At 46.7% G+C, this 24,211-nt stretch overlaps 1 protein-coding gene across 1 annotated transcript in view; it reads left to right on the top strand.

Annotated features, from left to right (window-relative positions):
- LOC129403340 (uncharacterized) overlaps nucleotides 1-22,341 on the top strand; it is a 193,218-nt gene extending 170,877 nt beyond the window's left edge. The window contains exon 2 of the mRNA XM_055130248.1: nucleotides 21,662-22,341. Within this exon, the coding sequence (XP_054986223.1) occupies nucleotides 21,662-22,341 (680 nt within the window). The remainder of the gene's footprint in view (nucleotides 1-21,661) is intronic.
- The last annotated feature ends 1,870 nt before the right edge of the window (nucleotides 22,342-24,211 follow it).

The following is a 24,211-nucleotide window of genomic DNA, read 5'->3' as shown; positions in this document are numbered from 1 at the left end:
CTTGACTACACGCGGGGCTACCCCAAAGCCATAAAATATATTCTTTAATAGTGAGAGAGAGTGCGGGGGTTGAGGTGCCAGCATGCATGCAGCCAGCTCCGGCTTACTGCCCAGTGTGTCCCCTGAGCCTCACTGGGTGCTGCCCTGGAGGTCCCAACCACTGCTAAGTGGTTCAGGCCGCATCAGGCATCACAGCCTCAGGGTCTTACATTGCAGCCCGCCCCCGCCCCCAACTGACTGATATTCACCATCCGGAGGTTCCTCTAGACCCCCAGAGCACAGAATTCTCTCCCCTTTTATGTATGAAAACTTCAATGACGTAAGTAATGGAGTATGAAGTCAATTGAATTATCATTTGAAAGTTGATAAATGAATGAAGTTTCTAGGTCTCGAGTCACAAGGGCGGTACTCAGAATAAAAAAGTTTGGTTTGACCATCTTGGTGTGCATACAAAAATATCACAGTGGAGTGATTTCTTTCCTTTTCTGCTTGCTCTAAGTATATTAATTTTTGTTTGATTAAGTATTACAAAGATGTACTCCAAATTGTCCTATCTCTTCCTCATGTTTCACAACTCCCCAGGAATAATCTCAGTTGGAATTTGTGGTAGGCAGGCTCCAGTGGCCGTTTTTGACCACATCTCCTGGTCTGGAGTCTACAGGCTACAGCCCATGGGCCTCTCCTGGGGGTCAAGGTCTAAGTGCCAGGAACCCCCTTTTCTGGTCTAGAATCTACAGGCTCCAGCCCACGGACCACCTTATCCGGTGTAGAGTCTACATCCCATAAACCTCTGCTCATGTGCACAGTCTCTCTCCAGGTGCACCTCCTCTCCAGGTGTGTACAATCCAGAACCCATCTCCCTGGTTTTTCACTCGGTATCCCAGGACCCCTGGATGCTGAGCTCACAGCTAGCCTGGCCTCTTCTCTCTGGGATCAGCACTGGATTGTAAGGGAGCAGAGTCTAAAGGGATGATGGGGACGGACCAACAGAAGGCTCGAGGACACTCTTTCTCCATCCATGGCTTGGTTGTTTCATAATAACTAGGCTGGTCCAAACCATCAAATAAACAGTACCAGATCTCTCAGTTAATTTGAGATTTTGGGAAAAAAATCAAAACTCTAAGTAGGTTATATGTCTTTCTGAAGACATACAGAAAAATTTATCATAATTACATGGAATTCAAAGTTAATTAGGCACTCTGTATTTACTCTAGCAATGCCAATACTGGTGCTTAACTAGCCCTGTGAAAAGGGCCACATGTGGAGAAACTGACCCCCACCCAGAAGCAAACACTAACTAGATGGTCACAAAGCAATGAGTGTGACGTAGCTGTGACCTCTCTCACCCCCAGCCAGAACAGATTGGCCACATTTCTAGTGAACAAATCATATTTTAAGATAATTTGGTAAAAGGCGAAAGATTTATACGATCTGAAGAGAACCGGTTGGGATGGGAGATGCATGCCGAGAGTAGATGATGGACCAAACATGGTGACCTCTCAGTGTCTGTGTTGCAAGCTATGATGCCCAAAAATAGAGAGAGAGTATGGGGAATATTGTCTGCCATGGAGGCAGGGGGGGTGGGAAAGGAGGGGTATACCCGGGATATTGGTGGTGGGGAATGTGCATTGGTGGGGGGATGGGTGTTTGATCATTGTGAGATTGTAACCCAAACATGAAACCTTGTAACCATCTCATGGTGATTCAATAAAATTAAAAAGAAAAGAAAAGAAAAAATAAAGGCTTGTTTAAATTTGCAGTAAAATAAAAGATAATTTGGGAATAACTTATGTAGTCATTGATGATAGAAAAGCAAGAGGGAAATTTTGATGGGGTGTGTTGATAGTATCATTGTCATTCCATTCTTCATCATCGATTTACTTAAGCAGGCGCCAGTAATGTCTCTATTCGTCCCAGCCCTGAGATTTTAGCAGCCTCTTCTTACTCGTCTTTCCCAACGATGGAGGCTCTTTCAGGGTCAGGGGAATGAGACTGTTATGGTTACTGTATTTGGCATATTGAATATGCCACGGGGAGCTTGCCAGGCTCTTCTGTGTGGTGTTGTACGCATTATTAATTTTTATTCATTTCTGTTTGTTTTGAGGGTCTCACTCAGTGGTGCGCAGGGCTTACTCCTGGCTCTGTGCATAAGGATCACTTCTGGCAGTGCTCGGGAGACCACAAAAGGTTCTAGGGATGGAACCCAATTGGCTGCATGCAAGGCAAATGCCTCTTCCACTTTCTCTGCTATTTCTCTAGTCCCAAGTAGTATTTATTTTTATCTTTGTCGTGAGTAGCTAAATCAAGAGGGCCTCAGAGCCTCCTCAACTCTCCCTACTCCTGGCAGAGGTGATTTATATGTCTTGATCCCTTGGAAGAGGATGGTCCTAGGATTCGTCAGCTCAGGAGCTGGCCTGGGAGCAGGAAACAGGAATCCCCCTGGAGGGCCCGGCAGGATTACATCTACTCCACCTTCCCCTGAGTTCCCTACAGAGTGGGATGGAGGAAATCAATTCCAGTTGGCAAGCCTGGAAGTCAGCCTTGAGAACAGGAGCCCAAACTCCACTTAGAAGCTGGGAGGAAGCTGAGTGGATAGGGTGCCACAAGGGAAAAAGGGCACTTTGGAGCCATCGACTAATTCTCTAGGAGAAAACTGGAGACTCTGGGCCTGGCATCATTGACCTTGGTGTGTTCACTTCCTTCGGCTCAGCTCTCATCCTGAGTAGCTTTGCAGCGGGACTCAGGAACATTCCAGCCAGAGAAATTATTAAGCACCTCAATTCTCTCTCTCTCCCTCTCTCTCCCTCTCTCTCCCTCTCTCTCCCTCTCTCTCCCTCTCTCTCCCTCTCTCTCTCTCTCCCTCTCTCTCCCTCTCTCTCTCCCTCTCTCTCCCTCTCTCTCCCTCTCTCTCCCTCTCTCTCCCTCTCTCTCCCTCTCTGTCTCTGTCTCTGTCTCTCTCTCCCTCTGTCTCTCTGTCTCTGTCTCTCTCTGTCTCTCTCTCTCTCCCTCTCTCTCCCACTCTCTCCCTCTCTCTCCCTCTCTGTCTCTGTCTCTGTCTCTGTCTCTGTCTCTCTCTCTCTCTCTCTCTCTCTCTCTCGCAGGCCCAATGTTATTGTAATATGTTGAGGTCAATTACTCCTTTCTCAAGACAGCTACGAGGAAAGGCCTCTTAGGGGTACTCAACTTTATCCATTTTTTTGGGGAAATAATACAAGGAATCATTTATGCCCTACACTGATGGGAATAGCTGATTTCTGCTGTGCTTATCTGAGTCCAGAAGTTGCCCCAAATCAATCCTCCTATGTTCGTGGGCATTATTAGTCAGTCCAGTTGCTAACACTGGGCCTCCAATATTAGTTCTGGCCTGAAAATTCTTGGTCAACAAGCTCAGCACCACAAGAGGCCTGGACTTTGCCTGCCCTGTCCTCACATGACTGACAGTAATGTCTGGTACCATTGACATGGATGTCTACAGGGAGAGCACTGCTTAGTACTGGTGTGAGAACTAGCCATTACGGGCTAAGTCTTTGAGCAATGTAGAGACATTGTCCCTAAGAAGGAATCTATTGCTTAGTCTGCTCAGGTGGGCTGGGGGAAGACTTGATGATTAACTGGAAGATATACATGCATATATCTACACAGGCTATGACGTGTAAAGTAGGCTATGAAATAGGATATATTCTTATCTCAAATGATCATTCTTATCCTCCCATTCCATAAGATAAGCTCGACATGGACACTGAGTTTGAAAGGCCAAAGTTTGAATCTAAGGTTCAGGTGGTTGGTTTTGCTTTGCAAAATGCCAAACCCAGTTTCATCCCTGGCACCACCTTTATCTGCTGAGCGCTACCTATAGTCACTCCCGAATACAGAGCCAGGAACAGTCCCCGAGCACCTTCAGGTGTGCCCACTCCCTCCCCCTCTTCCCAACAAAGATGTTTGGTCTTATAAGCAAAGGATTCTGATCCTTATGCTTCAAATGGCATCTGTGTAACCTCAGGAGCTTGTAAATACATAGTTGCTGAACCCTAGGGCCTTGACGCCTGGCCTCAGGAGGTCTGGGGTCAGCCCCGAGAGTTCGCATGTCTAACAAGGCCCCAGATGAAGCTTGCCCTGCCTGTGTGGAGACCGTGCTCCAGGGATCCCTGCTGTCAGCAGAGACATGTCTGGTGTCAAGGAAGAATTTATTGACACTGAAGGAGAGATTTGGCTTAAAGTGACGTGCATGCAGTGAGTTAGGAAAGAGCAACACGATGGACATGGACTCAAGACCACGGTTCACTTGGCTTCTGTCAAGGCAGGACTGGAAAGTCTCCTGGAAATAGGTGGAAATAGCTAGAATTCTCCATAATGTGCACAAGTTGTCTGTTCGCTCTAGCTGCCGTTATTATTTATTTATTTATTTATTTATTTATTTATTTATTTATTTATTTATTCATTCATCTATCTATTTGTTTGGGGGAGGCATGCGCCTGGTGAATCTCAAGTTATTTTTGGTGCTGTGGTGGGGGGTTTCTTCTGGCTCTGCACTCAGGAATCACTCCTGGCAGTGTAGGGGGGATCATATGAGATGCCGTGGGATCAAACCTGGGTTGGCTGTGTGCAAGGCAAGTGCCTTAACTACTGTGCCATTGCTCCAGCCCCCTTTGCCTGCCTTTTAATTGGTCTCTCGGTTTAAACAATCATAAAAATATGTAAGATCTTTGTAAAGGTTTTCAGTGTAAATATGCCAGAAACTCCACTGTGGTGGGGTAGGTCATACCCTTACTTTGGCTGCATATCGATCTGAGTTTAGAGGCTAAGGAGAACAGATATTCTTATTCCAGAATGTTCTACACTGTTTAATTCCAAACTGATCCCTGGAATCTTACTCTTGCCCAGTGAAGGAAAGTTCTATTTGTGAGAAGAAAAATGCATGTGTGTGTGTGTGTGTGTGTGTGTGTGTGTGTGTGTGTGTGTGTGTGTGTGTGACAGAGTGGTCAAAGGGACTGGGGCTGGGCTTTTTCTACCTTTATCACCAGACTTCCTCTCCGGACTGGCCAAATGCAGGCAGCAGCTGGCTCCAAAGGCAGAAAATAATGTTGAGTGGCTTTCTGCTTTTTTCCCACTTGGTTTTCTCAAAAGATTTAGACAGATGAAATAATGTTCCTCCTGCTCCTTGCCCCTGCCGTAATGCAGTCCATTTGTCTAAATTACAGACTTCAGCAATTATTCGTGCTTTTTTTCCCCCTCCTTTCAGATTGAAGGCAAATTATCTCCACTTGGAGAGAAGGTGGCAAAAGCAACAGCCAATTCTGCTGACTTCACGCACTTCTGACGCAGCTGCCCAAAGGGGGCGCTGGAGTGATGGGCAGGGTGGGGTGAGGCGTTCCTGGAGTGGGAGATGACACTTCTTGCTTTTTCCCTTAAAACAAGGTAGATTTCCAGGGGATAATGGGTGATTTTTTTTTTCCTGAAAGGGAAGCGATTAGCCAAATAGGGTTGGGAGCTTCCACAGGGAGGGGGCAAGTCAGGGTGTACTCACAGTGTATATGCATTTTGCAAATTCAATCTCCTTTGACCTTTACTTCAGCCTTGAGTTCCATATTGTCATCAGTTCCATTCCTTTTATTTTAAAATGCTCTTAGGTGCACAGAGGGTCATAAAGATAGCACAGTCGTCACAAGCTCTTTGACCTGCTCGTACAATGACAAAGTCTTATTCTGAGTCTTGTATATTTCTTAAAATGGGAATGGTGGAGAATGTGCACTGGCGGAAGGATGGGTATTTGATCATTGTAGAACTGAAACTCGAGTATGAAAGTTCTGTAACTGTATCTCGCGGTGATTCAATAAAAAATGAATGATGGATGCACATGAAGAGAGCGGTCTTAACGCACCAGTCTCTGTCCTATCCTTTCATCATGGAGGACCCCATCCCTGTATTGGTGTTCCTGTCATAGTTATATCCACATCTTAATAGATTGGCCACCATTTCTCAAGATGTTTCTCAAGGTTTCAATGGCTTGGACACTCTTTGGAAGAGCGTTTGATAAGAAGGACCCAGTGAAGCTGTGAATTGGGGGAGGGGGGAGATAAAGAGATGGGAAGCCACGGCCCCTTCTTATAGATGAAACACCCCAAGTTCAAAGTGATGTGAGAAATTAGTTAAAGGGACCCACATTTTGAGCCAATGTTCTACCAATTCTACAGCTTGTTTCAGAAATGCAAGAGAAAAAAAGAGAAAAGGCTAATTATGGCGACAACGGGGAAGACTTTGACTTTAAAGAGAAGATGATTTAAGATGGCAAATGCACCTTAGGGTCCGGTAACATCACAGTTTAAAACCATATCTGAAAGGACATCGAACCAACTATATTTAGCTTTTTCTATCAATTTCTCTAGATCTTTTATTTTTCAATCGAATAGCACTCCTTCACGCTGCCAATCACCTCCTCCATGAAAGTGTGTATTTGTATCTCTTTTCTGTTCATTACCAACTTAAGGGGAAAAGTAAGGATACTTCTTGAATTATGTGTGCTTTTGCAATACCTCTTTTGCTCTTCGGGTCACACTCAGCAGTGCTCAAGGGCTACTCCTCGTTCTGTACTTATGGGTCAGTCTCAGGGATGCTCAAGGGACCATACAATGCTAGGAATCAAATCAAGGGCTCCTGGGAGAGAGGCCCTAATCCTTTGAGCTGCCTTGCCAACCTCTGCACTCTATTTTACAGCCTGAGTCCTGGAACAGTGCGAGCTTTCTGAGTCAGTCCCAGTTTCTCTCTTAAAACCAGGAGGAACTGAGGCAGAGGGGTTAGACTTTCTGAAGCCACTAGCTTTATAGAAATCATTCAGCTTTTTCTGTAAGGGAGTACCATGAAGCCAGCACTAAAGCTCCCAGCTGAGACGAGAGAGGCAGTGGGGAGCATCCTTACGCAAAGTCAAGTTTAAAGGGTGGAAGGAAAAGGGCTAACGGTCGGGCCGTCAAAGCACAACCAAGAGTTTTCTTACTTCTACCTCCATAAGATCAAATAGAATGTTTTCCAAAACCTGGTATGACCACACAGTCCAGAAAAAACTACGGATCAGTACCCAGGGATGGTTGTTCTCAGATGAATTGGGTGTTGAACATGACACCACACATCTGCCCATCTGCCAGTCCTCACCTATGGCCCAAGTTCCGTTGCCATAGACGAGCGTTCACCTTTATGTACTTTGTGTTTGTCTTTACTTTTATTCCAGGTGGATTTTCAGGTAGTGGGGAGAGTTCTTTCTGCCCCTGTTGGTTAAGAGCTATTTGCATTCACTGGGTAATGACAACTATAGTAGAGGGAACAACTACTATTTTAGTTGCTCTGAAAAATAACATCTGTGAAATGAGTAAGTTCAATGCCCAAGGAATTTATGCTGTACACTAGTCACTGTCCCAATGTGGGTGACATGTAAGAACATATAAGTTCTAATATATGATAGTTAGGACAATATCACCCCATGGTCTCTATTTTCACTTCCATTTTGCAAGCTAAGCATTTTTTCCATATGAAAGAGTTTGTTTCCAAGCCCGTGGCCCTAGGCAATTTGAAAGGGAGAATTTCTACCCAAATCTGCGTGACCTCGAACCCAAAGGCTGCTCTTTGAGTTGCTATAGCAGATAAAGGCAATGTGTACTGAAGACAAATAAATACAACTCATAACAGAAAAATTGGTTTGTGACAACCAGATGTGAGTTTATTGGGATGTGAAGAAAGAGAAATGCCTTCTTTACACCCAGAAAATCCATCACAGTTCTTGGGGGAATGAGTATTAGACACTGTCCCTGTGGTCACCATTTTGGTTTAATTTGTTTCAGATCACCATCTGTGCCCATTCCCACCTCTAAGAAGCTGAATCTAGCTAGGACTTCCCAATGCAACCCACTCATGGGAACCAGAGAGAGATGCTCAAAGGTCCAGAACACATGTTTGCCTGGGCGGGGAGGTCGTAGTACCATACCTAGTACCATACGGCACCCAAAACAGCACCAGGAGTGACTTCCAAGCACTGAATCAGAAGTAGGCCCTGAGCACAGCTGTTGGTGATCCAAAAGCCAAAGAAAATCAGAACAAAATAAAGGTTGTAATTCTTTAAAAGAAATTGGAATTGGAATAACCCCAACCCTAGGACCCTGCCTCAAGCTTGAGCACTCATGCTGAATGAGAGTTATGTTACCTAAGGAAGATGCACGGTCTTCTTTGTCACCTTCTTAGTCATGATCACGTAAAACCTGACTAAGACATGAACCAGCATAGGGGAAACTGCAAGCAAAGTGGGAGGAAGAACAATTCCTACAAATATTATTGATGTAACTGCAGCAGTCCTCTGAGTCTCAGTTATTTGAGTCAATAACTACATTTTTTCACTTGCTATCAAGCTATTTCAAGTCAATGAATTGTGAGGGAAGCACTTAGTTGGGGTAGTGTTGAGGGGAAAGAATGCGAGCACTGGGGTCATGACAAATGGGTTCTGTGGTCGAGATGCCTGACCCTAATGCTTCCTCGGGAAGCCCCCCTGAATTCACAAGATGTGTTCTCCTGTAAGACAGACAGTTAATGTTCTCAGTGAGACAGACGGGGCCCCTCAGACAGGACCTTACAGAAAATTTCCCCTTTGTATGTTTTTCAATTTAGCAGCATCGATTCTGCTCTTCCTAATTCAATTTTAGACGATGCTAGCACCCACAGGAAAACAATTAATAGTCACGGCCACTCTTTTAAGGGAGCAACTGACCTCTTGCTTCTGCAGATCATTCTCTCAGTTCTCATTTTTCCCCTTAGGAGGGGAAAGGAGGGTATGGCAGGAATGAGGAAAAGAAAGAAAGAAAAATATAGAGATATACATATGAATATAGGTAGAGATATATACGTAACTCTGTGTGTGTGTGCGCATGTTCCTTCATCATTAAAATTAGATCACGGCTCCCAAACTGTGTGTTTTGGCTGCTAGGTATGAATGCATGTGTGGTTTTATGAAAGACAGAGTGAGCTCAGCAGGGCAACCCCACATAGAGAGCCGCTAGCAGGAAGTTTTGAATGTCAAGTTACACCTTAGGGCTAGAAATAGGCTCTCTCCTGGGATGGCCGGCTTGGACACTCGTACAGGTCTGCCATTCCATCTGACAATAGTCAGAGCTGCCCACACTGAGCACCCATCCTAGGCCAGTGCCCACCCGTCTTCCATTCGTTGACTCCTAATCAAGCACCTCCCCTGGGCCTTCAGCAGTGATTTGTGGATGTCCTCATGGACAGCTCACAGGGTTAATGCCAAGGGGAAGATAGGACCAGGCGCTATGCTCAGGAAGAGTTGGAGTCGTAGATAACAGAAACAGGACCCCAGAGGGGAGACCCTACAGATCCACCTCATAGTGAGGGAGATGAAGCTTCCTAGAGGGGTGACTGAGCCACGGTGCATACAGCAGGTTGGCCTCAAAGAAAACCTGTGCTGTGGGCAAGCACAAACCATCCTGAAGACATTCGAAGCTAAGGACTGGCTGAGAATCTGGGTGCAGAGCAGAGCGGCGTGATAGCGGTGTTCTTGGTTGTAGCAGTGTTCTTTCTCCTGGTAGAGGATTTTATTCTACTAGTCTTCCCTCTTAGAACTTGGGTTTCTTTGCCAGAAACAGGCGAGGCTGCCCTCAGCCCATCCTCTCTGTCTTCCTCCCACTCAATCAATCCATGTTCCTTCACAGGCTGCAAGCTCCGCTACGTGGAACGCTGTGTTTGTGAATTGTTCTCCGTGGTGTCCCTGCTCATTGACGAATCACGGTTGGGACTCTCTGTTGACTCGGAGAATGTGGCTCTGTTTACAGCCAGGTTTTCAGAACCCACTGCCCCTGTGCCTGGACAGTTTCATCACCATCGTTTCTCCGTGTGATTTCCATGCAGAGGAATAACGGCAACTGAACAAGACTCTAGCAGAGTATTAACGGCAACTGAGCAAAAATCTACAAAACTGTTGTTTGTTACGAGTTTGGTTCCCCCCCCCCTTCTCTCTCTACCATAGATAATGCCAGAGGAGGGCGGGAAAGATGTCTAGGGCAGGACTCGGCTTAGATCTTCGAGGTCTAAACCCTTTAATCCTCTTCTTCCTTGTAATGAGTTTGAGACGCCGACAAATTTGGTTTCCTCCAAGTCTTTCTGGGTTGGAGCCAATCAATGTTTAATTTTCTGAACTGGCTCTGTGAGAAGATATATTTTCTGGTGTTTGTCTGAAAAACAGTATTTGTTCTAAACTTCGCCCAAATTAAGAATTAAAGGCTGCTTCTGTCTTTGTAATTTTTTGATAAAGAAGGGTGTGTGTGTGTGTGTGTGTGTGTGTGTGTGTGTGTGTGTGTGTGTGTGTGCTTATTCTTTATCAAGGCACGATGATTTATAAAGTCACTCGTAGTTGAATTTCAGACAACATTCCAATACAAATTCCACCACCAGTATCAACTTTCCTCCACCAGTTCCCCCAGATTTCCTCCTATTCCCAACTTTGCTTCTTTGACCAGCACCTTTTTTTTTCTTTTTGGGTCACAGCCAGTGATGTACAGGGGTTACTCCTCACTCTGCACTCAGGAATTACCCCTGGCAGTGCTTGGGGGACCCTATGGATGCTGGGAATCAAACCTGGGTTGGCCACGTGCAGGACAAACACCCTAGCCGCTCTGCTATCGCTCCAGCCCCAATCAGCACATTTTTAAGTTGGGTTGTTATAGTTTGGATCTCTTTCTTTCAGTGTTATTGATTCTATGGTTCAGGTATATACATATACCACAGTTCCACACCACTGATATGCCCGGGTCCCTGGCCCCTGACCCTTTACCTTCCTTCTTCAACTTCTTACACCTTCCCCATCGATTTCGTTCCTTACTTATCCTCATGTATATAATCTAGGAACCAATGCAACCTAGGTGTCCCTTCTTTGATACCTTGTATTCCCTTGTCTTGTTTATATATAGAATAAATATATCATCATCATCATCATCATCACCATCATCATCCCGTTGATCGTCCATTTTCTCAAATGGGTCTCAGTGATGTCTCCATTTATCCTAGCCCTGAGATTTTAGAAGCTTCACTTTACTTGTCCTTCCCAGCAGTGCCGCATTGGAGGCTCTTTCAGGGTCAGGGGAATGAGACCCATCATTGTTACTGGTTTTGGCATATGAATATGCCACAGAGAGCTTGGCAGGCTCTCCCATGCAGGCAGAAAACTCTCGGTAGCTGGCCATGTTCTGTGAGAGGGAGAACTAGGCTATAAGATGTCACTTCCAGGAGCTTGGTTTTATAGTTTCTGGATGTAGGCCATTGATGAAATTACACAGCACCAGGGGCAGTTTTTGGGTGTGACTGCTTAGCTACTGGAAAATGGGGTATCTGGGCAGAAGACGCTCAGTCCCGATCCAAGCAGGCTTGGAGATCTCAGCTCCGGGTCTCACACACCTGGGTATTCTACATATACCATAGATAAATAATATTTCTCAATATTCATCTTTCTCCTTTTGGCATACTTTGCTTAACATGATATCCTTCCATTCCCTTCAAGTTGCAGCAAATTGTATGATTTTACCCTTCCTTGCAGTTTCAGAGTATTCTGTTGCATATCTATCCCTCACCTTCATTATCCATTCCACTGCCACTGGGCACCGAGGTTGATTCCATATCCTAGCTATTGTACTAAATGTGGTAATGAAGAACAGCGTGCACAGGTCCTTGTGAATGAACGTCTTTGTGATCTAGGAGTACTTACCAAGAACTGGAATTGCTGGGTCATATGGAAACTCTAAGTCTTAGTTTTTGAGGGATCTCCAAACTGTTAGGAAAGGAGTTTTAACCGGGGGGGGGGGGAGCAAATTTTCCCCGAGAGATTGCCAGTGGTGGAGGTGAACAGAGACGCTGCAAAGCAAGAGAAGGAAACCGGTTCTCCTGGTGAAAGGAATCCCCACGCAGCCTCCCTCGGAGAAAGCTACCGCAGACAGTTCCCAGAGCTGTGGCTCTTCTCTGCCACCTGGGTAACATACTATCCTTTGCTGTTCAAACCTGTCCCTCTATGCCTATACTTGATAACCAAGGGAAACAACTAGTAGTCCTTGTTCTCCAGTCAAAACTCAGTGTTTGAAGGCCTGTGACTTCTAAGGAAATGTCACTCCGTGGCTGGTCGATGCCAAGGTCAGCACAGGGTCTGTTTCCTGCTAGATCATTCATCTTCATCTCATATTTCATGTTTTCATTTTCCTTAGTAACCTGTGAAGATGAGTCTTCTGTTTAGGGTCAACCTGAGTGTCTGATAAGAAGTAGATGTGTTCTACCCATAGTCAATTAGACAATTTCTAAAATTGCAACTACTCTAGGATTTTAAAAAAATCATTTAATTGTTTTGCAAAGCATATACATTTTTCAAGCTCAGTAGAAATGACTTCTGTACCTATATGTTCATTGCAGCACTGTTCACAATAGCCAAAATCTGGAAACAATCCAAGTGCCCTAGAACAGATGACTGGTTAAAGAAACTTTGGTACATCTACACAATGGAATACTATGCAGCTGTTAAGAGAGATGAAGTCATGAAATTTGCTTATCAATGGAGAAACATGGAGAGTATCCTGTTAAGTGAAATGAGTCAGAAAGAGAGGGACAGACATAGAGGAACTGCATTCATTTGTGGAGTATAGAAGAACATCACATGAGGCTGACACCCAAGGACAGTAGATACAAGGGTCAGGAGGATTGCCCCATAGCTGGAAGCCTGTTTCATAAGTGGAGGGGAGAAGGCAGATGGAAAAGAAAAGGAATAACTAAGAAACTGATGGCTGGAAGAATCAGTCAGGATGGGAGATGTGTGCCAAAAGTAGATAATGGACCAAACATGATGACCTCTCAGTGTCTGTGTTGCAAGCCATAATGCCCCAAAGTAGAGAGACAGTATGGGGAATATTGTCTGCCATGGAGGCAGGGGGAGGGTGGGAAAGGGGGGGGTATACCCGGGATATTGGTGGTGGGGAATGTGCACTGGTGGAGGAATGGGTGTTTGATCATTGCGTGATTGTAACCCAAACATGTAACTATCTCACGGTCACATATCGAAAAAAATTTCAATAAAATTTTTTTAAAAGAATATAAATTTTTTAAGTATGAAATATTTTAAAGCAATATATTAAATAAAAATTAAAATAATGTTTATTAGAAATACCATTTTCTAAGGTGTGCTATAGTTAGCATTGCTTCAAACTTTCACTATTGCATGCATAAAAAAACAAACGGATGATATATTCATAAAAGGAATTAGAAAAAATTCACATTTGTGATCCAAACTACTCTCTTGGGTTTTAAAAATTATTGTTTGCATGTAAACAAAGAAAAGCTGATGTAAAATTCTAATAATTGCTGAACTGCATTAATTATATTGCATGAACCTAGTTAGTCATAAATACTCAGGTTCATCTACAAAAAGTTCAAAAAACAATTAGAAATGGGGAAAGATTGGCCTTTAATTATTTTAATTTTAATTCCATAAGTAAAACTTTTGAACAGTATTTATTGATTCTTGCCCATGAAAGATAGAGATAATTGCATATAAACATCTCCTATTTTATATTGTTAACTCTTGGTGTGTTTACTATTTTTATGTCATAAAATTGTATGGCATACATGTCTAATTTTGTAGCCATAAGTGTCACAATTTCTTATTATATATTAATAATATTAATTAATAGATTGATAAGATTAATTTGCATATTAATGAATATTTAATTCCTGGGGCCACCACCTTTTAATCGTTCTTTATTTCTCAATTTTTTGTTTTGAACTCCTATTTTCCCCTTGGAACCACTGACTTTCCAAGCTCAGTTTTGAAAATTTTGGTGGGCTATGACACTCGTTCATGAAGAATGCTTGGTAAAAGAGCAAAAGAGGGAAATTTATTTCACAGAAGGAAAGAGAGACTTAGAAATCAGCAATAGTGAAACATTGATATACACAGGGATGGGATAGTACAGTGGATAGGGCACTTTCCTTACAAGCGGTCAACCCCAGTTCAATTCCCAGCACCCCGTGTGCCCCCCCCCATGCATTGCCAAGAGTGGTCCCTGAGCACAGAGCTAGACATAAGTCCTGAGCACTTCCTGGTGTGGTCCAAAACCTAAAAGCAAAATAAGGAGACACTTAGAGAGGAAGTCTGAGAGGAGCTGAGTAGGTGAAACCCATTGAGTTCTCATGATTATTTTTTAATGCTTTCAAGGCACCATTGGAATTTGGTTATATGGAAAGGTAGACACAGCCTGTCCAAAATGACTGCAATATCTCTGGTATTTTGCATACAACCACACCTGAGCTCTGCTTAGGTATCCTTTTATCATTTGAGTATTCTTGGATATAAAGAAGTTACAAGGATCGAAAGGACTTCTCTGTATTCTGAGCTGGCAAAGTGGCAGCATTCTTCTGCTACGCTGGTGGTTCTGTAAAGATGAACATTTAAATAAAACATTGGAAATAATAGGGGCACCTCACCAGATTGGAGGATTGAGTGGGGGAAGAGCTTGAGAAGAGACGAGGATTGAGATCTGGGAGGGAGAGGATGGGACCCATGAATTAATATCCGCCAAGGTGCCCTCTGATGGGGCGAGGAGAGAAGACATGGACCATGGGTAAAGCAAAGGAAACTCCAGGGATGAATGAGGATAAGATCTTCACAGATCATTGGCACACGGGGACATTGGGGTGCACCCTGAGGTGAGGCCATCCCTCCACTCTAACTTCCAGGACCAAGATCTGACACACACCAAGACAGCTGGGCATGAGGCTGAGTTTGGGCAAGTACCTCCTTCCAACTCTCTGGGCTGGTCCTTCATGGCAGAACCTGCTTCCTGTTCACTTTGAAAGTGGCTGGCTTGCTCCTTTCTCTTTGCCTTGATGCCTTGATACGGTCTGCAGTATGCATCCTTATTCGGTAAACTTGACTTGTCTAGATGGTGTTCACCTCTGTGGAATTTTTTTCCAGGACCTACTATGTGTTTTTTGCTTCCAAGGTCAAGTGTCTATGCAAGTGGCTGCATTCCTCACAGGAAGTCACTTCTCCGAGGTCCCTTTAAGTGTGTTCCTCTTGGGGCATTTCTAAGTTTACTGTCTGTTATGTTTTGTCCCTTCCTCAGTTTGTCTGATTGTTTCCAATGTACCTTTTATCTCTGCAATCGTTTTGTTTTTTCACGCATCCGCTTCCCAGATGCCTCTCTCTCAATTCCTTCCTATTATCTAACCATCTCGTCTTTAATTTATTGTAGCTCTTTGAGGAAGCTATTTTCCAAAACTACAATTGTCATTATTTTCTTTCAGATTCTTTATCTGTTTCTAGAACTAATTCCTTCCCATTCCTTCTGAAACGATGCTGTCCACCAGATTTAAGTTTGTTTTTATTTTCCTCCCTCTCTTCTTTCCTTTCCTCAGAAAATTTTGAAAATGCCCCTATTTTCCTCCTGGTATCTACTTTCATACAACTACACCAAGGAACAGTAGTACTTTTAAGTTGATGCTTAGTTGATGTATATTCTAGAGAGGAGACTTGGGTTATGCTGAGGCTGATTGCTTGTGTTCAGTAGATGCCTGGATCCATTGTGAAATTCTAGTGACTATGAACATTTCATGCAAGCCAAGGTCGCAAAATTCCTTGAACTGATACGCTGATTCTGATTCCGTCTCCCTCCCATCCTTCACTCCATCACCACCAGAGCTCCTGGGCTAGACATAGAGGTTGGGAAAATCAAGATGACCCAATTCTACTCCCCTTGGAGCGTCACCAACCTTGCTGTTCTATAGCTCAGAGTTTAGGTGAAAGAAGCTTCCTCTTCCATTTCCTTTATTTTTCTCTTCTTTATTTTCCTTTATGGCTAATCTTCAAATTCAGATCTAAGGTTCACCAGCAGACACCCTGAGGACTGAGAGGGCAACTTTGAGAGAAACACACCTTCTATCCAGGTACTGGAGGAGTCTGTGGTGACTCTTACACCCCCTCACAGTTGGGTTCAATTTCAGTGTGTTTGGCAGAGGGTTGTTATAGTTGTGGCTGGGGACTGTGTCTGTTTCCTTGTTGTGTTGCAGATAATGTTCTTTTTATTTTCAGTCTCTTCCTCTCCTCTCTCCCTCATGTGCGTGTGTGTGTGTGTGCGTGTGTGTGTGTGTGTGTGTGTGTGTGTGTGTGTGTCTCAGAAGGAAAGGATCATTCCATTCCATCTGGAACCAGCTCCTCTGACTATAATGGCTGCATTGTTACAGAATGTCTACATGACTTTTTTGACAGATGCAGGGGTGAAAACATGTAAACTGGTGATGTTCAATTGTCTTAGCCTATGTTCACTAGAGATGCTTGTGAAAAGAGAACTCTAAAGGAGCACAAAAGCTAGAGTGATAGATTCTCTGTCCAGAATTTAGCACATTAGCCAGCAGTCAAGGGGATTCCAAGGAGGCCGTCTGCAGAAAGACTTGGCCTGCTGGATTTCCGTTGGCTCGGTCACACGCTTCTGCTTTTGGCCCTGAGACTAAAGCGAACAGAGGCCCAGGCACCCAGGAGAAGAGACACTGTTGTCCCAGTTTCCTAAAGTTGACGCTGCCCTCAATAGCCAGATGTTTCGGATGCATCGTCACCTTTTCCTCCCAAGTCCCAGTTTAATCACCTGTCAGCTGGGAATTTCTGGGGATCCGATGAGAAATTAGGTATGAAAATGTTCATCAAATTGGGCTGGGACTGTAAGCGAGGCCGGAAGAAATCTGATGTGTCTCAAATAAGAGCTCTTCTTCTCCTCCTGATTTCTTTGTCAATAAGGAAGAGAGCAAGCGCCACGAGTACTTCTAGAGAAGATCACACAAGTGGAGCTTCGGAATCCATTACGGGGAAATTGTTGAAATTCAGGGAATAACTGGCCCCACTTCATGTTCATGCGACTGTGTTTGCTCATCAAGAGAAGAGACGCATGGGAAGTAGAGACCCTGCCCTCCCCCGCCCCTGCCCCCCAACTGAAAGGGCTCAACAGCATTCTGCTTTCTGGATACTTTTATTCCCACTGTGGCAATTATTTGATATATTATATTTTAGATAATCTGGCTGGAGCGATAGCACAGTGGGTAGGGCGTTTGCCTTGCATGCAGCCAACCAGAGTTCGATTCTTCTGCCCCTCTCAGAGAGTCCGGCAAGCTACCAAGAGTATCTCACCTGCACAGCAGAGCCTGGCAAGCTACCCTTGGTATATTCGATATGCCAAAAACAGTAACAACAAGTCTCACTGTGGAGACATTACTGATGCCCGCTTGAGAAAATCAATGAACAACGGGATGACAGTGACAGTGACAGTGACAGATAGCCTGGAAAGCTACCCATGGCTTACTCGATATGCCAAAAACAGTAATAATGACGGTCCTCATTCCCCTGACCCTGAAAGAGCCCCCAATACGCCATCGGGCTACACTAGCATGCGACAGGGAGTAATGGAGATGTTACTGACGCCCACTCAAGCAAATTGATGAATAATGGGATGACAGTGATACAGTGATTATATTTTAGATATGTATTCTTTATTTTATGGAATCACCATGAGATACACAATTACAAACTTGTTCATGATTGGGTTTCAGTCATACAATGTTCCATCACCTGTCCCTTCACCAGTGTACATTTCCCACCACCAATGTCCCATTTCCCTCCCTCCAACTGTTCCCCAGCCTACCTCTATGGCAGGCACATCTCTCTCTCTCTCTCTTTCCTTTTTGGGCAGTATGCTTTGCCACACCGAGGGGTTATCGTGTTTCTCCCTTTATCTCCTTTCAGCACACAGTTCTTATTCAGGGTGATCATTTCCAACTCTCCTTGCCACAGTGGTCCCTTCTCTATGTGGATAGTTTTAGCCACAAATGCCGATGGGCCACCAGCACAGGCTGTCTAAATGGGTATGGATGCAAGAATTCAGCACACAGTGCTGGCAGGTATATGGGGCTGCCCTGCCCCGTTCCCCCTAACTTGTTGCCTCTCACCCGTACCCAGGTGGGAGCCCACTGCCCCCAAATCACACACCTCCCAAGCACAGGTGGGTTCTTCTCCCCCTCTGTCTTCCCCTGCTCTGACACTCAGATCGAGAGAGACCCTCCCCACCCCGCCATTCTTGCCTTCACGAGCCCTGTCATCCTGTCATGTCTATTTCTGCCTGTTCTTGTCATGAACAGACACATACAACACCCCCCCCCCAACACCATCATGTGTCATTTCCCCTCGATGGCCCAGGAGATAGTCAGACGAGATTTCTCTAGGTCTTTCTAGAAGCCTCTGTAGGCTGATTCTAACATTCAAAAGACCAAATTCATGGGAGTCTTTCCCTCCTGTGCTTAAGAAAGACAACCCTCAGGGAAAGTCTTTTTATTTTCATCCTCATGTACTTTGTCAGGGTCTCTGGATCTCTTGCTGAGCCAACATCCAGCTGGTCAGGATCAGCTGCCGGAGATGCAACATCTCCTCTCTCTGTTCATGGGGCCGGGTCCCGTAAAGGCAGCCTTGCTTCCTCCTTTTGCTTTGAAATCTCAGGACCCAGCCCAGCACTGGAGGTGGGCCATCTTTGGGCACACACAACAGACAGAATGCCCCGTCATCGCCCTGGGACCCTTGCACCTCCTCCCCATCCCAAGCAGCAGAGATGGAACCCTTGTCCGAGATGGGACCCTCTGCACCCTGGTTCTTGGGGGGGGGGGAGCAGTGGCTGCTGGGCCATGTCTTTGAGATGATGTCAGTTAGGTCGAGCAAGGCTGGTTCTCCAAAGGGAAGAGGCGTTATTAAGAGCAATAACGATTCCTGCCTCGTTGGCTGATTCTCAGAAAGCAAAGAGCAGTTACTGTAAGGAAGCTGGCAGACTGGCCCAGGAGCTTATCAATGAATAATTTCTTGAAAAGGAAGGGAATCTGGGGAGACCGGGCAACACATTTGCTCTTCACATGGGCACACGGCACGCAAGCCCATCTCTGATTCCAGGGAAGCGAGATAATTGTTTCCCAGACTCTCTCTGGAGCGCCCACACCTCCCAGCCCCTGGCCCAGGCAGCAGGGGCTCAGGTCGGCCCCAGACAATTATCCTGTTTTGCTAGGGAACAAATTGCTCTTTTGGGGTAATTCTGAGCAAGTTTGCCAAGTTCACAGAAATCCCGGGGGGAGTTCTGGGGGAAATGCTCGAGACAAACCCCTTCCCTGGCCCTTTGGAAGGAGAGCAGGTCATTTTAAAAAAAAAAAGAATTACAAAGAAAGCAGCTCATTCTGCTGGGTCCAGCCCACAATGCCACAGTGGCCTCTGGGCAATATGTGGGATTCCTAGCACCAGTGTGGTGGTGGAGAACCAATCTCCCATGCAAGTAATTATGCATGCAATTAAGTAATTGTATATGGGAAAGGAGGGGTTGAGAGGATGTTGCCAAAAAAGGTGTGTGTGTCACTGTCAAAACACAGCTCCTAGCACTTGCCCCTGAACCCCACTTGGATTTTAGTGCCCCAAATGACTGAATAAAATCAGGAGCTTAGCGGGAGAAAGAGACAGTCTGGAGTGATGTGGGGAGTAAGGACGTAGACTGAGAGGTCGCAGGTCACCCACTGCTTCCCTCTGTGATTGTGGTGACATTTTCAGAGGCCTCCTGTGCTGCTGATTTCTAACCACTCAGATCAACAATCACGCTGGCACTGTGGATATCCTGGATATGCAGGCTTAAATGTATGAGTGTGTGTGTGTGTGTGTGTGTGTGTGTGTGTGTGCGCGCGCGCGTGCGTGCAAGTGCATGCATGTGTATGCGCTACATGGGGGTGTACTTGTATTGTCTGTACTTGTATTAAGCTCAGAATCTTACCATACATGTTTGCCATGGAAGCTACTCCTTTCATATACATCGACGATGTTTTGAGCACTCGTGGTATCGGGGAGCAGAGGCAGTTAGCCCGATTGATGATGTTTCTCTTCTGACTTCCCCCTGTGGGGGTTGGGAAATCCACCCCGCAACAGAGCACCCTGAGATGACAAGGGCCTTCCTTCAGTGGTGACCCCACGAGAAGGTGCTTTGGCTTCTGGCAGTGAAAGGGTCAAAGGCAAGCACGGGCCTCCCCGGAGAAGCCATGTTGTTTACATACATGTTTAAAATAATATTCCTGCTTAGTTGGGGCCCCCCTCGGGACAACGCAATTTCAACAGTAACAGAGGATTAATTAAAGCTGCTCCCGCTGGTGAGGACGGTGATCTGGGATGAGCAGAGGGGACCTCCCCTCCACCCCCACCACGCGCGCGTGCACACACACACACACACACACACACACACACACACACGCACGGAGAAGGGGCTAGGCTGCTGGAAGTAATTAGTGTGGTGCAGGGGCAGGCTGGCACTTTAGCCCTGTCTGTATGATTTTGATTAATACTTTAATTTCTCCTCCTCTGACTGCAGAGAACAAGAAAGGATGAAGATGTCAGGGCCTCCCCAAAGCAAACTCAATAAAAGTGGGATCTCTGACCACCCCACGCCAGCCTGCCTCTTCCTTCCCCCGGGGGACCTCTGCAAGGGGGATGCAATGGGTGATCTCATTTGCAAGAACAAAAGTCACAAGGACAGCCCTTGGGGATGCACAGTGAGCAGGGTGGAGACACGGGGCTGTGGGAGGCTCTCCCCGGCTCCCGGAAGCACCCCCCTAGGCCCTCCCCCGCTGGACAAGCCCACCATGCACAGTAGTTCTGTGTCCTGTGTTCTCAGGGTGCAGGTCTGGCCACCGGCTTCGCCCACTCCCACCCTGACGTACTGGCCCAGGAGTGACTTTCTAAGTCAATTTTCTAAGAATGGACTTGAGCTCCCTGGATACTGCACAGAAAAGTGTGCAGAGAAAGACATGGCTGTAGGCCCTGGCTCTCCGGGCTCCAACCGTGAAGTGTGCAGAGAAAGACATGGCTGCAGGCCCTAGCTCTCCGGGCTCCAACCGTGAAGCAACCCGAACACCCGGAGTTTCTAGTGGACCTTACTCATTCTAAGGAAAACCCCCATCTCCTTCCTGTAGAGTCTGGGGAAGCGAAGAGGTAGGCAGGGCACGGGCCCACCTCCCTAACTCAGAACAGGGTCCAGTTGGACATCTGTACTCAGAGCCAATTAACTTCTCCCCCAAACATCCTTAAGGCCTGAACCTTTCTCGCCTGTACACCACTTGGAGATACCTCAACACCCGAGGGTCAGCCTCGGGAAGGCAGGAGCCTTATTGAAAATCCGAACTTCCAATTGGGAAGCTGGCAGGTCTTGGACTAAACTGAACCCTGGGATCTGGGCACTTGTTGGCTCTGGGCTCTGAGCCCAGGAAGTGTAAGAGGCAGACACGCAGCAATTCAAGTGGGAGGAGCTTCTACAGCTGTGCTGTTTCAGCAAGGCAGCCCCCAGCCGGGTGGTCACTGGGAAGGAAGGCCACGGAGATGAGGCTCAGCTCCCTGGTCTCGGGAAGACTGTCGGGTGCTCCCTGAGCAGGCAGGGCTACAGGGGTCAGTGTTATACAGGGCTCCATGGAGCGGGCTGCTCATGTGGAAACTGCCTCACTGCACACGTCTCTGCCTGGACCACTGATGGCCCTGGTCACTCTCAGAGCTTTAAACATCTGTGTCTCCCGGAGCTGAAGGCTCTCCCCTGAGCAGCCCCCGGCAACTCGTCTCAACATCTGGGAGTTGCTGGAAAGGCAGATCCCGTCTACCCAGATCCCATCTACTCAGACCCCATCTACCCAGATCCCGTCTACCCAGACCCCATCTACTCAGACCCCATCTACCCAGATCCCGTCTACCCAGATCCCATCTACCCAGATCCCGTCTACCCAGATCCCATCTACTCAGACCCCATCTACCCAGATCCCGTCTACCCAGATCCCATCTACCCAGATCCCATCTATCCAGATCCCGTCTACCCAGATCCCATCTACCCAGATCCCATCTATCCAGATCCCGTCTACCCAGATCCCATCTATCCAGATCCCATCTACCCAGATCCCGTCTACCCAGATCCCATCTACCCAGATCCCGTCTACCCAGACCCCATCTACTCAGACCCCATCTACCCAGATCCCGTCTACCCAGATCCCGTGTACCCAGATCCCATCTATCCAGATCCCATCTACCCAGATCCCATCTACCCAGATCCCATCTACTCAGACCCCATCTACCCAGATCCCGTCTACCCAGATCCCGTCTACCCAGACCCCATCTACCCAGATCCCATCTACCCAGATCCCATCTATCCAGATCCCGCCTACCCAGACCCCATCTATCCAGATCCCGCCTACCCAGATCCCATCTACCCAGATCCCGCCTACCCAGCGTAGCTGTCCTGCCTCCGGCCTGGCTGCTGCGCCTTCTGTGCAGAGTTCAGAAGTAAGAAACCGACCTCATACTTCTCTGCTCGGGAATAGCACCCTGGGAGAGGCGGGGGCTCCCACAGGCGGTGCTCATCTCTGGGTGCAGAGGGGGGTGGGTGGCGAGTGTCCTGGATAAACATACCTCCTGGACTAGCCTTTCTGTGGATCCAAATCAGGGTGTTGGAGATGGGCTCAGGGACCAAGGATTCCGGGGTGGGGCAGGGGTGGGGGCTAGCAGTTTCCTGAGCCAAGGTCGGTGAGCTTCTGAAGTAGGACTCGGAAGGGGTTTGGACTTGTTCAGGCCGGGGCCAGAAACTCTCTCCAGCCCGGAGCATCGAAGTTCTTGTTTCTGAGGCTCTGGCCACCCACTTGCCTGTGACAGGGAGAGTCCCTCCACCAGATGACACTGTGGAGTGGCCAGTCTGTGAGTTAAGGGAACAAGCAACTCCTCTCAGGACCCGGACGCCAACAAGGAGTGCCCCAACTGAGCCCTGATGCCCTCCGGGGGCAGTGCCGGGCAGTATTCAGGGCTGCTCCTGACTCAGTGCTCGGGAGTCACTCTGATGGTGCTAAGAAAATCAACAGCGTTGATGGTGATTTGAACCCTGGTTGGTTGTGTGCGAAATAATCCTTAACTCCTAAAGTATCTCTCTCGCCTCTGTGTCCACCAGCAGGCCTTGGTCAAGTGTCATCAATAAAATCTGCAAGGACAAACTTCACTTTCAGTGTCTCCCTAGTCTAGGAGATTTCTGGGGGCAGAAGCTGGACCCTATGCCCCTCCCCATGCACCCTAGAACATCCACCTCTGGATAGCCTACACGGCTCTTCCTGCCATCAGCTCTGCCCACTATGTAAGACCCCCCCATCTCCAATCCCTGGAAGGCTAGTCTGCCCCTCTCTGCTGGCTCCCTCCTGGACATTGACAGTATTCAGACACGGATCCAAACTTGGCCCTTGGCTCAGAGCAACATCACCCCTGAGTTCTGTGAGAGGAAATTCTCCTCTCTGGGCTTTCCACACAAGGGTTCCAAAGTATGAGGCCAGATGTAGTGAGCATACAGGACCTGTGTTCCTAGGGTGCTGAACAGACTCCTGTGAGTGTAGGGGCAGAGGTCTGCCTTCTAGATTCACCTGGGACTCTGGACCAAGTCGGCTTCTTGCTGACAGAAAAAACCCATAAGAAAATCTCTGCATCAGCCAAGATTTATCCTCAAGTTCAATGCCCATGAAAGAGAAGGATCCTCCCATGTTCTTTCCAAACACACATTGCACCAGCCCACCCGGACCTGACTCCTGGGTGCCTGATGGTTAACAAGGAACCTAATTAGGAGAGGGAGAAATAGTATGGCAGGAAAGGTGTTGCATGCTGCTGACCTGGGTTCAATCCCTGGCATCTAAATGGTTTCCTGACCCCATTCAAGAATTATCCTTAAGCAGAGAGCCAGGAATTAGCCCTGAGCACCACCAGGTATGCCCCACCCCCCACGTTTTCCCAAAACAGAATAACACAAAGGATACAAAAAAGATGAAGATGAAGATAAAGAGAAGAAGACGAAGAAGGAGGAGAAAAAGAAGAAGACGAAGAGAAGAAGGAGAAGAAGAAGAAGAAGAAGAAGAAGAAGAAGAAGAAGAAGAAGAAGAAGAGAAGAAGAAGAAGAAGAAGAAGAAGAAGAAGAAGAAGAAGAAGAAGAAGAAGAAGAAGAAGAAGAAGAAGAAGAAGAAGAAGAAGAAGAAGAAGAAGAAGAAGAAGAAGGAGGAGCAGTGGGAGGAGGAGGAGGAAGAGGAGGAGGAGGAGGGGGAGGAGCAGGGGGAAGCCTGGGTGAGAGAGCTCTGTGTA

Source organism: Sorex araneus, chromosome 3 (genome assembly GCF_027595985.1).
Source record: "Sorex araneus isolate mSorAra2 chromosome 3, mSorAra2.pri, whole genome shotgun sequence".
NCBI lineage: Eukaryota > Metazoa > Chordata > Mammalia > Eulipotyphla > Soricidae > Sorex > Sorex araneus.
Note: the sequence above shows the minus strand (reverse complement) of the source record. Positions and strands in the feature narration are given on the sequence as shown.